Genomic DNA, 15363 nt, shown 5'->3' on the forward strand with positions numbered 1-15363 from the left:
AACGCCAATGCTGATTTTTCAGTCGCCATAGTAACGTGGTGCTTGATCTTGATGCCCCCCTCCTCCCACTTGACTGATCTTATGGGATCCTATAGTAGTTTGGCACAATGTTCGGGAACCATTCATACGATTGCAATGCCGCTTACCAGGAATTTTTCAAAAGAGTAATAGACTGATTGGATGATCTTAACCCTTTAATTGGCAAGCATTGAAATAGCCGGAGGAGATAAATTTCGTGGTAGCCCAGTTCGATAAGATATTTTCCTTACTATTCAAAAGCGATGTTCAGAAATGTCGTGAACTTTTCGGAAATCTTTTGAGGCAGGGTTACAACAGTAACGGCGACGAGATGGCCGTAAAGCTCATTGCTACCCCAGTAATCTCTCCTCCCTCGAGTGGTTAGTACAAGAAAATTCAACTCTGCAAAACTAAGGAAAAATAATTGAATAACTTTTGCCGTTATGAACTGTATAGTCCAGTTGGAGGATCCCAACTTCACGCCGAAAGGTTCCCAGTTAAAGACTAACAGTCTAGGAGACTTTTATAGGTTATTCTTAAACGGCCGCGATGAGACGTTCGTATTGATTTTTGTGTAGATCTGATTCCACAAAACATAATTTTTTTTCAATAATATTATGCTTGTTTTATGCTTTATGCTTAAAAAACCAGGCATGGGCATCAGGTGTACAATGAATTCCGCTTATAACGTTTTTCAAAAAAACCATGAATAAACATGTTAAGTGGAAAAAAGGGAAATCTCTGTGAGTATTAGTGAAAGTTGGAGGCCACAAAAATGAGTCGTAATCAAGCGGAAAAACGTTCTAAGTGGGAACGTTATAAGCGGGATACTCTGTTTATAATGTATGCATGTTTTGGTAGTGGTAGAGCTTTGCACGGATGAAATAGTAATTCTTAATTAGAGACCATGACCTAAAAAAAAGGAAGACAAATTCTACTGTGTGTTGTGTTGAGGGATTTCTTGGTTAATGACGTGAATGTGAGTGTGGTTTTGTATTTTACAGAGTGGGAGTGTTGTAGTTAGTTGTACAATAACTGCAAAAGATCAATGGGATTCAATGTTATCGGTAGAACTGAATAGCTAACGAACTGATTTTTTACAAATTTTATATAAATCACCAATTTTCGTTCAGCACCCGGAAAAATCACTTAGAATTTATAATATACCGCTTTAAATAAAATTGTTTAAGGTGCGCCCGTCATTGACGTTGCGGAGATGAATTTTAATCATCTTTGATATCGGAAGCTTCGTCAAGTGAATAGCATTTTCCCCCATTTATAAATCCTCTATTCTCATGCTTTTTCTCCCATTTTCGGTCATAACAATAATAATATGACAAAGAATAGCTTGATTGGTAATATCAATCATATTTTCCACGAGACATCAATTGTTCTTTTTCTTTACTCTTCTTTTGGAAAATTCTCCTAAATAGTTTTCTGATCTTCCGGCATTTGTAATCGTGTGTATATATATATATATAGTAGTAAGGATATTCAAAGGAAAATTGCCCATTTTCACTTGTGATTTCAGTGTAGTAATTTATTGCATTCGCCCGTGTTTGTGTGCGCGTTGGGAGAGGGTGAAATACCGTATTCTTATATGGATAGACAATGATCCCATATAGTTCAGACTCGTTATTACGTGAAAAAAAAAGTGAGGGGAAAAGCATATTTTTGCTGTCATAAGTAGCGGCGCCCATATGTAGATTTTGCGCTCATTTCTTCCGTTATACGCTTTTGAAGAGAGAAATTCGGGTTTCTTATCTCATTGAGGAATGACTTTTGTTTGCCTGGCTTCTATAGCCCTGCTTTTATTCTTATTTATAAGCGCCCTGTGCCTATTATCGAAACCGTTTACGGTTTTCTATAATTTATGTGACTTTTTTTTCATTCTTCCACTTACGATTCTTAACGCATTCTGTATTTTTTTATGCCGATATCAATCTGTTCACATATATATTTCGGAATCTTTAACGTTCCTATTCAAGAACATATTTATTTGCAATCGAAACACACACAAAGAGCTCAACTTCCGAAGAAAAAACAATTCCTCCTCCCTATATTTACTGCCCCTAATTTCTTTCATTGGTTATTTTGACAGGTTTTTGGCTTTGTTGGTGCGAAATGACCCCGTTTTCAATTAAATTTCCAACATTTCTTTTCCCCTCCTCCACAAAACGCTTCGTTACCAATCCCCAAAATCTTTTTCAAGGGTGTGGTTTTTACTATTTGAATCATTTTCAATTTAGGAAATCAGATGTTGGGGTGTATTGATCTGCTCTCTAATTTTTTTTCCTTCTTCGTCGATTGTTGTGCAACACGAGTTTTTTTTTACTTCATTTTTCAACTTTTGTGGCTTTTTCGCTTGCCGAAGATCGACTCCGATGTATGATGCGAGTCCTCGAGGTGGGAAATTTTGAAAGAGGGCGATCTCACTGCCATTTCTAAAAGTCTGGATGGTAAAATAAGCACCGAAAAATAAGGGCTCTGTCGCGTAAAATAGGGGCAGGAATAGGAGGAGGGAGCAGGGCCAATGTATTCTGCTCCTGTGGTCCCCCGGATAAAAATACCACTACAGACAAAATACCCAACTAGGTGGCTGAAAAAAGATGCCCATAAAATTATGGATGTCGAATCTATATCTAAACTATATCAGAAATACAGCAACCCAATAAGAGCAACAAAAAATCAATAATTATGATAAAATATACATATATTGTGCCCATAAAAAATTATGGTTGTCCCATCTAAAACACGATAGTTTCTCGATTTATCTCTATATTTATCGTATTTCTTTTTAAACGTGCCAATCGTGTTAAAATCCACAGCCCCCGGAGGTAAGCTAATCCATTTATTCACAACCCTATTAGAGAAAAGCTCCCTGCATCACCACAACCTAGAATTGGCCCTTACTAAACGATACTGGTGCTCTCTTGTCGAAGCAGTTGATTGACGATGAACACTTCAATCATATCCCCCCTTCCTGCGTTCTTCCAATGTAATCATTTTCAAAACAATCAAGTCTTTCTTCATAACTTAAGCCCCGTGTGAGATCAAGAGCACGGGTGGCTCTTTTCTAAACAAAGCTTAGGGAAAGTGGAAGGAAAATGGTGAGGATGTTTTTTTCGTATTTCTCAATGTTATCGCTAAATTTAGTCAAAGGTTTTGTCAACGTTTTGAATTTTAGGAGATTGTAACCGATCTTTCAAGTTTAACGACTGATGTTATGCTGATGACCTATCAGCGGGTAAAAATTAATGATTTAAAATTTTTTTACTGTAAAGGTTTTCAAAGAAAAATCGTCGTAAATGTTGTCCGAAAGAGGAGTGATCTACTGGCGAATCGCGATCAATGGGTTCCCGATCGCTGATAAAGTATTTGACCACTTTCCCATAGGGCCAAAATTTTTATGGTCCTCTTTTTCATCTCGTATTCACATTAACTACTCCACCAAATTGCTAAAGAGACACTTTTCCGCAGGGTCAATTTTCACAGGCGAAGGGGGGGGGGAAGGATTCTCATTGTAAACCGTATATATGTTGTTTCTCCTCAGAACATTCTCTGATTGCAATTCTTCTCTAGACGAAAGTTGGCAAAATAAACAATTTATCGAACAATTAGTATGTAATTATACATCTCGTTACATGAATGATTTTTTTTTTTTCAGTGAAACTTATCTGTAAGGCTGATTCCCAATAAGGCTAATTTTTCCTGATCTGGAAAATTTCACCTGTACTCTCTCATTGGATGGTTCTCAACCTGGAATCTTTGTCCTGCCCCACCTTGTAGTTCTGAGATCTTCTAATGGGCCCCCGATAAAACTTAGAATGGAACCCTTTCCCTTGACAGGTGGTTAAAGTAGTCACAGAGCTGTGGGGAAAAAAATCAAATGCGAAGAAATAAAGCTTTCAAGCCAAATATAAGAAAAAGATGTGACTATTTTCCGAGCCCAGCGTAATTTCCAATAGAAACTGAACTATATTATCGCATGGCCCATTGGGCCTACATGAGATCTGGTACACTGATATATTACTTCCAGCTAAGTATGAGGACCCGAGAACATCACTCTGCATATAAGCCCAGTTTATGTTGAGACGGCTCTCTTCGTAGAACCCCCATTACAAGAAAGATCATTGTGTGATGTCCCGAGTCCGGAGATCCACCTTATTTGCAAGAGCTCTAGCCCAGGGGTCCGAAAATCAATCTTATTCATAAAACGTTTGTTCACTGTAAATTTACTCAAAAACTCATAAGTATGAAAGGTCTCTCTTCTGGATGAGGGTGTAAATAAGGCAGGGGCCACGTGAAGATAATGTGGTCCGTAGGGGCGGGGCATAGGCGAAAAAGGGTAAAGAGTCACTGCATCACTGCATTAGTTCACCTTTTATTCAAGGGTCACGTCACAAAAACGCTGGTTTTCTGAGAAACACTACGGTTACCCTCTGAGATGTTTTACTGCAGTTATTCTTGATCGTTCAAGTTTATCTTAATTTTTTCCTCGGCACAGTAGAAATCTCTAAGCCCCTTGTGAAATACCATACCTATTTTAATGAAGTAGGCTTTCATTCAGAGTTCCATCAGGTGCATAGTGGGGGAGGAAGGGTGTAAAGAAAGGTGTCATCACTAAAATAAGAGGCTTTGAAGGAGGCGAGATGTCTCGTCAATGCCAGTGAGGAGGTTAAATATTGTAGTTCGGTTGTTACCATTGCATCAGCTCTCACTCTCTCCTCCCCATCGAAAATTGATGTCATGATGTTACTTGTTTTTCGTGTTAACGACAATTTTTATATATCTTGGTGTCTAATCAAACCACTACGCGAATGCTTTTGTAGTTTGTTTTTTTCCTTGAGCAGTCGAGTCGCAAAATAATCTTTCTCAAGCTGAATAGTTTCTTCTCTGGGATCCATTTTTCCCCGATATAAAATCATAAAATAACTATTTCTACCAAGATAAATAAACGAGGAAATAAATTTTTCCGCAAGTTAAAAGGGATGTCGTATTAAAGGCCACGCTGTATTATTACAGCTTTCGAATTGTTTGCATTTCTATATATTATATTGTTAGCCTCGCCTTAATTTAAATAGCGTATATTTATTTTTTCCTTCGCATTTCCATCTTTTTCTGTCGACCGTATTTAGGAATCAGGTTATTCTCGTTACCAACGACTCATTTGGATCTCGGTTCGTACGCCCTTCAAAAAAAAAAAAAAAACCCCGGGAGATATACAGAGAACCACTCTTTTAAACAAGTTGTCAAATAAGAAGAGCGCAAAGCTCGGTTTCAATAGATTCAAATGTAGACCGGAACACATCTCTCTATATCTCTCGTGTTATCTATAGTAAAATGTAGGCTTTTAAAATAGTGAAAAGGTTTTTTTTTTTTCACTTTATTTCATTGTTTGTCTTTTTTTAAAGTTCTTTTCGGTCTTCACAGGCTTTTGTAGTTCACGGAAGCGGAACTGGGCACTTTTTTTTTCATCTGGTGATGATTCTGAACTATAATTTACGGTATTAAATTCGAATTTGCGCTACGGGGAAAGAAATGAATAATTTTTTTAAAAGTTTTATTGTATTCTCTGTGGAAAATTGATTGATATAAGAACACGAAATCTATCATTATAAATAATCTAAAGTAATTATCCTTTCTTTAGCATCGTTACTAACCTTATTCCCTTACTATAACATTATTTTCTTGGTCGATTAATAGATCCATGCACGTATTTTAGATATTGATTGGCCGTAAAACAGATGAGAAAATTTTTCTGATTGACGTCAGTGTAGGTGATGGCCTTCGATGTTTTTTTCTGATTATAAAATAATTGGCATTGGCCTAAGAGTTTAGTCTGAAAGGGTTAAAGTCGAGACATTATTGCAACCTAAACAATTATTAGAAGAGTATTGGTACCTTAAAGCAGAGATTGAGAAAGCCCAGGCTCTTGGTCGCCATAGGGACGTAAAAAATTTACCTTTGTGCCTAAAATGTTTCATGCTGCTAGCATAGAAAGGGGATGCACAAATTTAGGAAATTTTTGTCGGGGAGAATTTTTTTTTTTTTTGCTGAATAAATGAAGTTTGGCTGATGACGAAGTTGTTGTTTTTCAGTTGTCAAGCCCTGACCTTAAGTACTGTTGGAAATTTATTTTTACCTTAATCATTGCTGTACGGTATTATTATTATTATTGAAATTCATCGATACTATATAGATACTATATATATCGATATTAAACCCGTTAATCCCCTTTTTTAGTGAATTTTTTGCTGTGTTAAGAGGGAAAAATTAACAAATACCCCATGGAATTTCGAGGGTTCAATATCAGTGAATCGATGGACAAAATTAAACAGGCTTCACATCTTTTTTGTGAGAAACATTTTGAACGTAGAATTCTTGTGGGAAACAGCGTAAAACACAAAATCATTATCATTTTTCTTTCTCTTAATTTATTCTTTTGGAGGTCTTGGTATGGATAAAAGCGTTTGGGAGTTTTTTCACGAACGTCCCATGCATCGGAATCATGATTCCCTTTGATTACTTTTAAAAATATATATCAAGGTCATATATATTGCTTCATATATATATAAACAGATAAGTAGGTTAATTGGGCCATTTTTCTCATTTTGACCGAGATTTTTTTTTTCTTTCACACTCCCGTTTATTATAAAGGAGAAAAATAAAAATAGAGAAATTCGGCATTTTTCTTCTTTTATTTACTTGTAAAAGAAAATGATCGATCGTGGGGAAGAGAAAGAGAATCTCTCTCTCCTAAGCCGATGATAATACGATTCTGATATTCTATAGTAAACTTCAATTTCTGAAAATTGAAAGTGTTAAGATAACTTTTTTTTTTTTGTATGTGCGTTGAAAATTACTTTGAGAGCTTTTATAGTTCTATTGTGAGATCTTTTTCCTACGTATGTGTGTTTTCTTTATTATTATTTTTTTTTCCTTTTATTTCTTGTTCGCTCAACGGAACAACGTTGTGTGTTGTTTCACGGTTTTGCAGTTTCCGAAACCTTGACCCAAATCTTATCTCCTGCGGATACGACCACGTACTTAATTTTCTTTCTTTTCAACCAAGAAATACAACATATTAATGTATTTATTTATTTTTTCACAATACTATTTTTTTTTTCACTTTCCCTCGTTGCGTGTAATGAGCGAGTCAATAATAAATTAAGTGATAAGTGTGTGTGTGTGAAATTAGTATACGTCGGGGTAAGAGTATGAAGATAGCCCCCCCACCCCCAATCTATCTTTAGACCGGCACAATATGATATCGCCGTTTATTTCTGTTCATTACGTTTAGTACAACTTGTACTATTTCTAATCTTTCTCTCTCTATGTGTAAATATTTTCCAAAGTTTTTTTTTGGTCAGAATGTACAGTAACACTTAATCTCTCCACGAATCAAGGGAAAGAAGATTCCCTTCGTGAAGGGATACGAATCCTTTGAATAGACTCTGTCTAAAAATTCGCCTGGGTCAACATATATATAGAAATATTATAAATGATTTCCATCAATAATTTTGTTGTGATATATCTCGGCATGCAAAATTGTAAAAAAAATTAGGTGCCAGAAATTTCATTGGAGCGAAGTATTTCCCCCTCCTTCCTGCAAAAAAGGTCCAAAATAGTTCTTTAATTTGTCCAGGACTTGGACACTCTTTTCTATGTAATATAGACGTGCTGATATAATTTCTAAAAATATTGTGAGGTCTTTCTCTAGGGCTGGACAAATCCCAGATGCCAGGTCGAAATGGCGTCTATAAAATTGATATTCTCCTAAAATTTTCTTTGTGTAGTTACTGAATTGCAGGCTGAGAGCAAAAAAATGTTTGTAATTTATAGCAGCCAACATGAAAGAGGGCCATCACATGGCCTTGAAAAAAGTCGAAAGAAGCAATTTTTTGGACTTTTTTCTTCCGGTAAAAAAATTTTTCTGGCTGTAATTTTTTTTTTTTTTGCGAATTGTCCAGCCTTGCCTGAGACTCCAATTCAGTTATCATACATGGGAAAAAAATTGTGTGCCAATGCCCTTGGCGACAGGGCGCGTAGGATTAGTTAATTCCTGGTATGTCTATACCAGAGGTTTTCAACCCTTTTCCACTCGCGAGCACTGCTTGTACCCATCTTCAAAAGAAGAGCACCCCTGAGGGCAACTCACCGGCATACGATTGCATAATTTCAGCCCTTGAATGCAATTTGTACAAGGTGTTTATAAATACAACGCCACAACAGGCAAAATGCCCAACGAGGTGGCTGAGAAAATTGTGAAGTTGATCAATTGCTGGTGAGCACGAAATCGGACGTGAGCCTCGAGCACTCTGGGTGCTTCAGAGAGCACCGTGGTGCTCGCGAGCAACGGGTTGAAGATGCCTGGTCTACACTCTACACAGCAGTGAAAAGTAACCAGTTAAATTTTTATTGGCGTAAAATGGATCAAACGTGTATATATATAACCAATTATCTGTGGAATACAGTAAAAAAAAAACAAAAATTAAGTCTGTTTTTCTTCCTGTTTAATTTTGTGCATTTTATTAATGAGAAGATCAAAAACTCGTTTTGCACAATTTAATCAGAAATATTGCATATTCATTTGTCCAAACTGTTCGAAACAGGTAAAGGATTTACACTAAATAGTTTTTATAAGTTATAAAAAACCACGCATTCATTAGTATGTTTATAAATTCTATATTCCTCACATTTAGTCTTTATTTTGCTTATCGTTCAATTTTCACTTCTATAAAAAGTAAGTCATAGCCTTTCCGCCTCTTTCACTATTGCATTCGTATTTTCTTTCCATAGTTTGACATCAAGTTACATGATCTATGGATAGATTTCCAATACTTTGCTTACCTGCCATGAAAGAAACTGCATCCTACAGATAACCACTTCTGAGCTGTACAGTTTGAAGTCATGGCATGAATTTATTTCTATTTTTGAAAAAAATGAAACTATCTCCTCTCCAGAAAGTGTTCCTTTATGGGGAGAAACTGGATAAAAGTGGTCTTTTAATGGAGGGGAAACATTAAATTAGGGGTTCCCAAATTACCTTTGGGGGGATTGCGATCCACACTCGGTGGGGATCGTACAAATCCACGTACACAATCCGATTACGAATGTACCAGGGGCATCTTAACGATTTCTGTGACGTTTGCTGTCCCCAAGGACACAGACATTTTTGAGGACCTTTTGAGTGATGATTTAGTAATTTTTTTGAGGAAAAGTCGGCATCCAGAAAGTAGTAACATTGCATTATTTCAGAATGCACAGAAATACTGAAAAATATCTGTACAAAACTATGATCAACGATAAATAAAAATTAATGCAAATTCGGAATTGATGAGCATTTTAAATTAATGAAATAAATTTAAAAATTTATTTAAAAAAATAAACTTCAATAATTTGGGGACTCTGTTTGGTTCGATTTTTGTTTGAGAACCAAACACTTTGTTCCTTAGGAATATTCAATAACTGTTGAAATAGGCCCAAGGTTTCGCAAAGTTGTCGATGGTGGATTGCGGCTTAAAAAAAAAGTTAACCCCATGATTTAATCTTTAGGAGAAAATTCTGGCCGTGAAAGAGTGGCTCTAAAAGATAACTGACCCTTCTAAGAGAAAAATTCACGGTATATATTTTTGTCACGGTATATATTTTTGTCACGGTATATATTTAGAGTCGCTCATAAAGTAGAATTAGACGCTATAAAATCTGCATATAATGGTTTTTTTTTAAGTTTTTCTCAGTCTCACACAAACACACACACATTTTTATAATTTTCCTTTTGCATCATAAAATGGTGTATAAGAGATTAAAATAAATATAAGTAATGTAATTGATCTAAAACCCTGTTTATATATATAAAATATTTTAATCAATTTTCATTCAAAAAACATTTCTTCATTTGGAGAACGTTATCAATTAATTCACCTTCCACTGCTCATTTTCATCCGATTTCGATTAGCATTCGTGGCATACCACAATGACGTTAATTTTATGTTATAGGACTAGGTTCTCTGAAATCGCTCTCAAACAACCACTTCGTCATGCCTATAAATTGGGAGATTTTAATCACAAACTTCTATCGCTTCCCTCGAAATATTATTGCCAGAAGTACGATGATATTGAAAAAGAAAAGAAATTAGATCCGGCATGTCTATCACCTACCAATAGTCTGGCAACATCTAAAGAAATTAAGTCCAGATTTTCCTGGCACCGGCATTTAGTAGGTTGGGTTACTCTTATTTTGCTGTTCAATTTGTGTCAAAGTAGTGATTAACATTCGTTAGAGAGTCTTGCTTTGCGGTACTTTCCAGTTGAGAGACATTATAAGAGTGCTGGAATTTCTGGAAGAGGTCCAAGAAAAATCGGTATCTGATCTGAGAAATCGGTATGAAATTCCCGAGGAATATGAAGTTGCTAGAAGCCATTGTCACATTGGCGTATACTTCGCTTTGCTTACGAGGATACTCGATGTTATCGTTGCCTAGGATTTTTGCCGCCCCCACAACTTTAAAATTCAATTATTTTAAAACGGTGTTCTTTGTTCCCACCTAAAAGTTTCGCCTGGGGCAGTTGCCCCCCACCCTGCCCCCCTCTAGTTACGGGCTTGATCGTTGCTGTTGTGTTTCGGTCTATAAATCAATCGGTCAATTGATGAGATGATTTCTTCGGATGATTTTTCTTGATTTGTAGTTCTCAAAACTTTTTTTCGATCATTTATGGTTTTGGTAAGATCATGTGACGCTACAATATGATAAGCTGCACTTTCGTATAGGCTATCAATTAATTCTAATTTTATCGACTCTTGATTTTTAGTTTGGAATCGTACGAAAATCCGTTGGAATTTTTCAAAAAAAGGAACTATTTACTGACAAATTCTGTTAATATTGTAAACTCCAGGGCTTGACAAATTGAAAAATTATTTAGGCGTCAGCCAAAGTTCTAGCTAAGTATGGTTTTTGCTGAAGAAAAAACAGTTCTAGTTATTTTTCCTACTTTCTGGCACATTGAGACCTCCATCCCTCGTTGACGAACGTACTATAATGAAACCTGAAAACAAATTGTGTTATCCTTAGACTCCAATTCCGCAATAATCAATTTTCAGAATGTTTAATAATTAATTTTTTTCCAAATAGCGTTTAGAAAATTTTAGGCACCAATTCTGATTTCCTAGTCGCCACTTTTCTATGATTAACAAACCCCACAGGTGTCAGGTTGAGATTTGTCAGCCAGTGGTATACTCACACACTTCATTAAATTGGCTTAAAAAAATTGATTGTTACAGTTTTAATAATTAGCCATACGTTGTTCCTAGCAGTTTTTGATATGAAAATAGATAATAAAAGTAGTTTTTTCTCCAATGGGAACCTCATAATACAACAGGGTTCCCAGCGAACTGAAAAATCAGGGAAAGTCAGTAAAATCGAAAATGGTCAGTGAAAATATAAGAAATTTGGCAAAAGTTAGGGAAAAATTAGTGAAGGGAAAAAACAAACACAAAATTGAAAAGTTAAGATTTTGAATTATATTTTTTTCTTCAAGAGTTTTGATCAGGGAAAGTTGAGGAAATTTTTAAGCTTTTTTAGTCAGGGAAATTGATCAAGCAGATTTTGCTGGGAACTCTGTACAAGCCTCAGAAGATTCTAACAAGGTGCTCTCGTCTTTACCTAAAAAAAGAGTCTCGACACTAGGGATTCTGTTCATAAAAGTTCTCCAGCCCACGAACACTATTTATTATGATAATTTCTATCGTATGGATTTTTATTGTTTGTAAATTTTTCGTCAGCTACTGGCAATCAAAAAGGAAAAGTCAATAAAACTCTTCTAAATTGTCCACCAAATTGTCACTTTACAGCAAGGATTCTTGACTTTTTTTCTCGCGACCCAAAATCAATGTGATTTTAACTTCGCGGCCCATTGGTCTACTTGGTTTTTAAGATCAGTGAAACCAGTAGCGCAATAAGTGCAATTTTTATAACAGGACACTTTTTTTTTAAGTCAACGGGACTCTATCTATTTTGCTATACATTAACGGATACTACTTGTTAGCGGACAAAATTTTCTGTCCTATGGGTGTCCGTTGTCGGGAGGTTCTACTGTATACAGCAGAGGTGTTCAACCTTTTTCCAATTGCGAGCACTGACTGCACTTATCAAAAGAAGAGCACTTTTACTGCAAGTTTGCATACGAATGCGTGAAATGAGGATGATTTCAATCCTCGAGTACAATTTGTACAAGGTATTTAATTGGAACGTTGATCAAGTGCTCGCGAGCACGAAATAGGACGTGAGCATAGAATACTTTAGGTACTTCTGGGAGCTCTGTGGGGTGCTCGCGAGTAACGGGTCGAAGATGCCTGGTATACAGAATAGTGCCCAAACTTTTTGTTCCATCGCCTCCTTCTTTAGAAATTTTTTCTCTCGTCGCCCCCAAACTCAAGCGAACCCATAGGATATTATGTTGTACTAGTGGCTTCTATCGTACCCCCCCTCACACCATTTCATCACTCACTTTGGGAAACACTGGACTTTACAGTAAAGACAGTATGGTCGGCTCGCTCATACCCTCTTTCAGACACTGCACGCACAAACGTGGTGGTTGATTTTTCTCACTGTAGAATTTTTTGTTTTGGCCTCAGGGAGTTAAGTTCTGGCTTAAAGGTTTGAGTTAGAAATATGGTGGTAAATATGAACTTTTGGGTGGGGGGGGGGGGCTCCATCAGAGGGAAACACTCAAAGTTGACCTTGATGTTTTTCAAGGAGAAATTTCTCCGGGTCGAGTGCAATGTTAAAATTTAGCAATTCTGGGAAAAAAATTCCATGTTAATATCAATACAGTCAAACCTCCCTAACCCTATATCTCGAAGGCAAAAGCCACTATGATAGTGAAAAAAAACGAACGGAATTCCTTTTTTGTCTTCCGCGTAATTCTGGCTTTTTCCCGGAGATAAAAGAAACTGATAAGAAATGATTCTACGTATTACAGTCCATTTTGTGTTGATGGAACCTTGTCAATCATGAGCAGTAACTATGATTGACAGGGGGTGATGCCATGTGGATGGTTTGTTCAGCATGAAAAACAGTCAGCCAACAGATAATTCAAAATTGCTTCAAGAAAGTTGCGGTTTGGAACCAGTCATCTAAGCGATGAAGGATCAGATCTGGTGGTTCACTCGAATTTCAACGATTCTCAGAACAATGCTGAAAATGAAATTTCAGAACACTGGGGCATTACCAAAAATAACTTGAAGCTAGAAATTTCATTTTCCGATTCTATGGAAATGGACAGTCCACTTACAAATTTAGGTACCTTAACTGATATCAAAACTAATTAATTTTTGGCCGACTCGGGTGATGAAAATACAGAAGATGATCCAAACATGCTGTAAAAACGCTGCGTCATTTTTTGGAGCGAAAGGAAAAGATAGGGCTCGAAATATATATTTGCACCTCTTGCAGGTGCGTCGGAAGTGTTTCGAAACTGTGGGTGCTCGTCTTTAGTTTTATATCGGAAATTTTAATTTCTGAATCAATTCTGGGGGTGTGAATCTCAGGTGTGTTCTGAATCAATTTGTCCGAAAGGGATACTCGTGCGTGGTGTGCAAATACACTGAGCATCCCGAGTTAAAAGTATTCAAACGTTGGATCACATGTTAAATTTTTTTAGCAGTAGGTCAGAGGTCAAGTTATAGCTCTAACCAAGAGGCTTTTTTTTTTTTTGCTCACGGGAGGTTAATTGTTTTTTTTTCCTTTTCCATCTTCATCTCGTGCGTGGTTTTCGCCCACTTGTTCCATATCCCGTGCTCTCGAAGTTCATGCACGTTAAAAACTCTGTAAATGCGCGCGTACGTCCGTCTGTCCAACATTCGAGAAAAAAAAATAACAGTATGCGTGTGGTTGTGCGTATTTCGAAACATCTTTTTTAGGATTTTTTTTTTTGAAACAGCTATAGTAGTAGCAATGGCAGAAAATAAGCGGCGTAGAGGTAGAGGAGCCTCTTTTCCGCTATTGGGTAGCGCCTGCCAGTGTTTATGGGTCAGTGGGCTTAAGCTGACATAGACCCACTAGTAAAGTAGAGAGAGATAGTGTGTGTGTGAGTGTGTGGAGTTTTTTAGTAGGTCAGCGAGAAAGTTGCTAATCGCGCGAACGCGAACTCACGTGTCGCGCTCGGGAGAGTGTTTTTTTCCACCGCCTCGAACGCTCTTTTTACTTTCACTGCTGCCTTTCCTCGTCGCTGAGGGCTGTATTTAGTGAATTTTTTGGGAAGTCCCGTTGTGTGTGTGTGTGTGTGTGTGGTGTGTTTATGGATATTTTTTTTTCTTATTGAACACTGAAGACAAGTGGATTTGTTCGTACCTACTGTGTTATTTATTTAATTTAATTTTTTTTTTTGGTTCCGCGTTTCAATACCTCGTGTGGATTTTGTGCGTGTGTAAAAAAAGAAAGTGCGCGTTAATCGATTCGTCACTGTCTACTATCAAATACTGGGATTATATCGTGTGTACTGCGGTCGAGAAAACAACTAATCAGACAGGGATGATCTGTGCGGTTTAAATTCGATTGCCGTGTGTATCGATTCGGTTGCCAGTTAATTCGACACTTTGTCTTGTCCGCCTTTCGACATTTTTCGAACACGAGAGTGTCTGCGTCGACGACGACCCCCTTAAAGCGGACAGACATGTATAGCATTCAACCGTCTTGATCTTGCCCTTTTGTGTGTCCATCCCAAGTGAATTTTTTTTTTTTGGCGGGTGTCCACCGGGGGGCACAGTGCAAATTACCCATTTGTTGACTTCGGTTTGAAAAAAACAAAATCAAACTTCGACCGAGTATTTTTGTTATACTTTTTACGCAGTGCTTTAACACCAATATCATGATGTCAAATCACCATCACTTAATGGATAATACGTCTTTTTTGGTAGCTCCCCCGGGGATGTTACCGTCGACTGGCCCACTCGTGCCACTGCCAGGTCCAGCTGGTCCAGTTATAGAATACCACGATCCTCCGGACACCAAGGAGGGCATCGAGGAGTTGTGTCCCGTGTGCGGCGACAAAGTGTCGGGCTATCACTACGGTCTTCTCACGTGTGAGAGCTGTAAAGGCTTTTTCAAGCGCACTGTCCAAAACAAAAAGGTTTACAACTGCGTGGCAGATGGCAGCTGCCACATCGACAAGAGCCAGCGGAAGAGGTGTCCCTACTGCAGGTTCCAGAAGTGCCTGGACGTCGGAATGAAACTCGAAGGTGAGTTCACACCAAAATTATTCTAACTCTTTTTTTCGTCCAATTATTGAATTGCTTCATTATCTATATATTGCTTTTCAATTCACCAGTCACACATCGAACAC

General features: G+C 37.2%; 1 protein-coding gene across 1 annotated transcript in view; it reads left to right on the forward strand.

The window, feature by feature from the left end:
* Nucleotides 1-15363, forward strand: part of ftz-f1 (ftz transcription factor 1) — a 130460-nt gene that overhangs the window by 34535 nt on the left and 80562 nt on the right. Inside the window, exon 2 of the mRNA XM_089231304.1 lies at nt 14939-15259. Coding sequence (XP_089087430.1) covers nt 14939-15259 — 321 coding nt within the window. The remainder of the gene's footprint in view (nt 1-14938; nt 15260-15363) is intronic.

The sequence above is a fragment of the Pholcus phalangioides genome, unplaced genomic scaffold, assembly GCF_987345545.1.
Source record: "Pholcus phalangioides strain wild (caught in Gottingen) unplaced genomic scaffold, Ppha-v1.0 ptg000004l_1, whole genome shotgun sequence".
NCBI lineage: Eukaryota > Metazoa > Arthropoda > Arachnida > Araneae > Pholcidae > Pholcus > Pholcus phalangioides.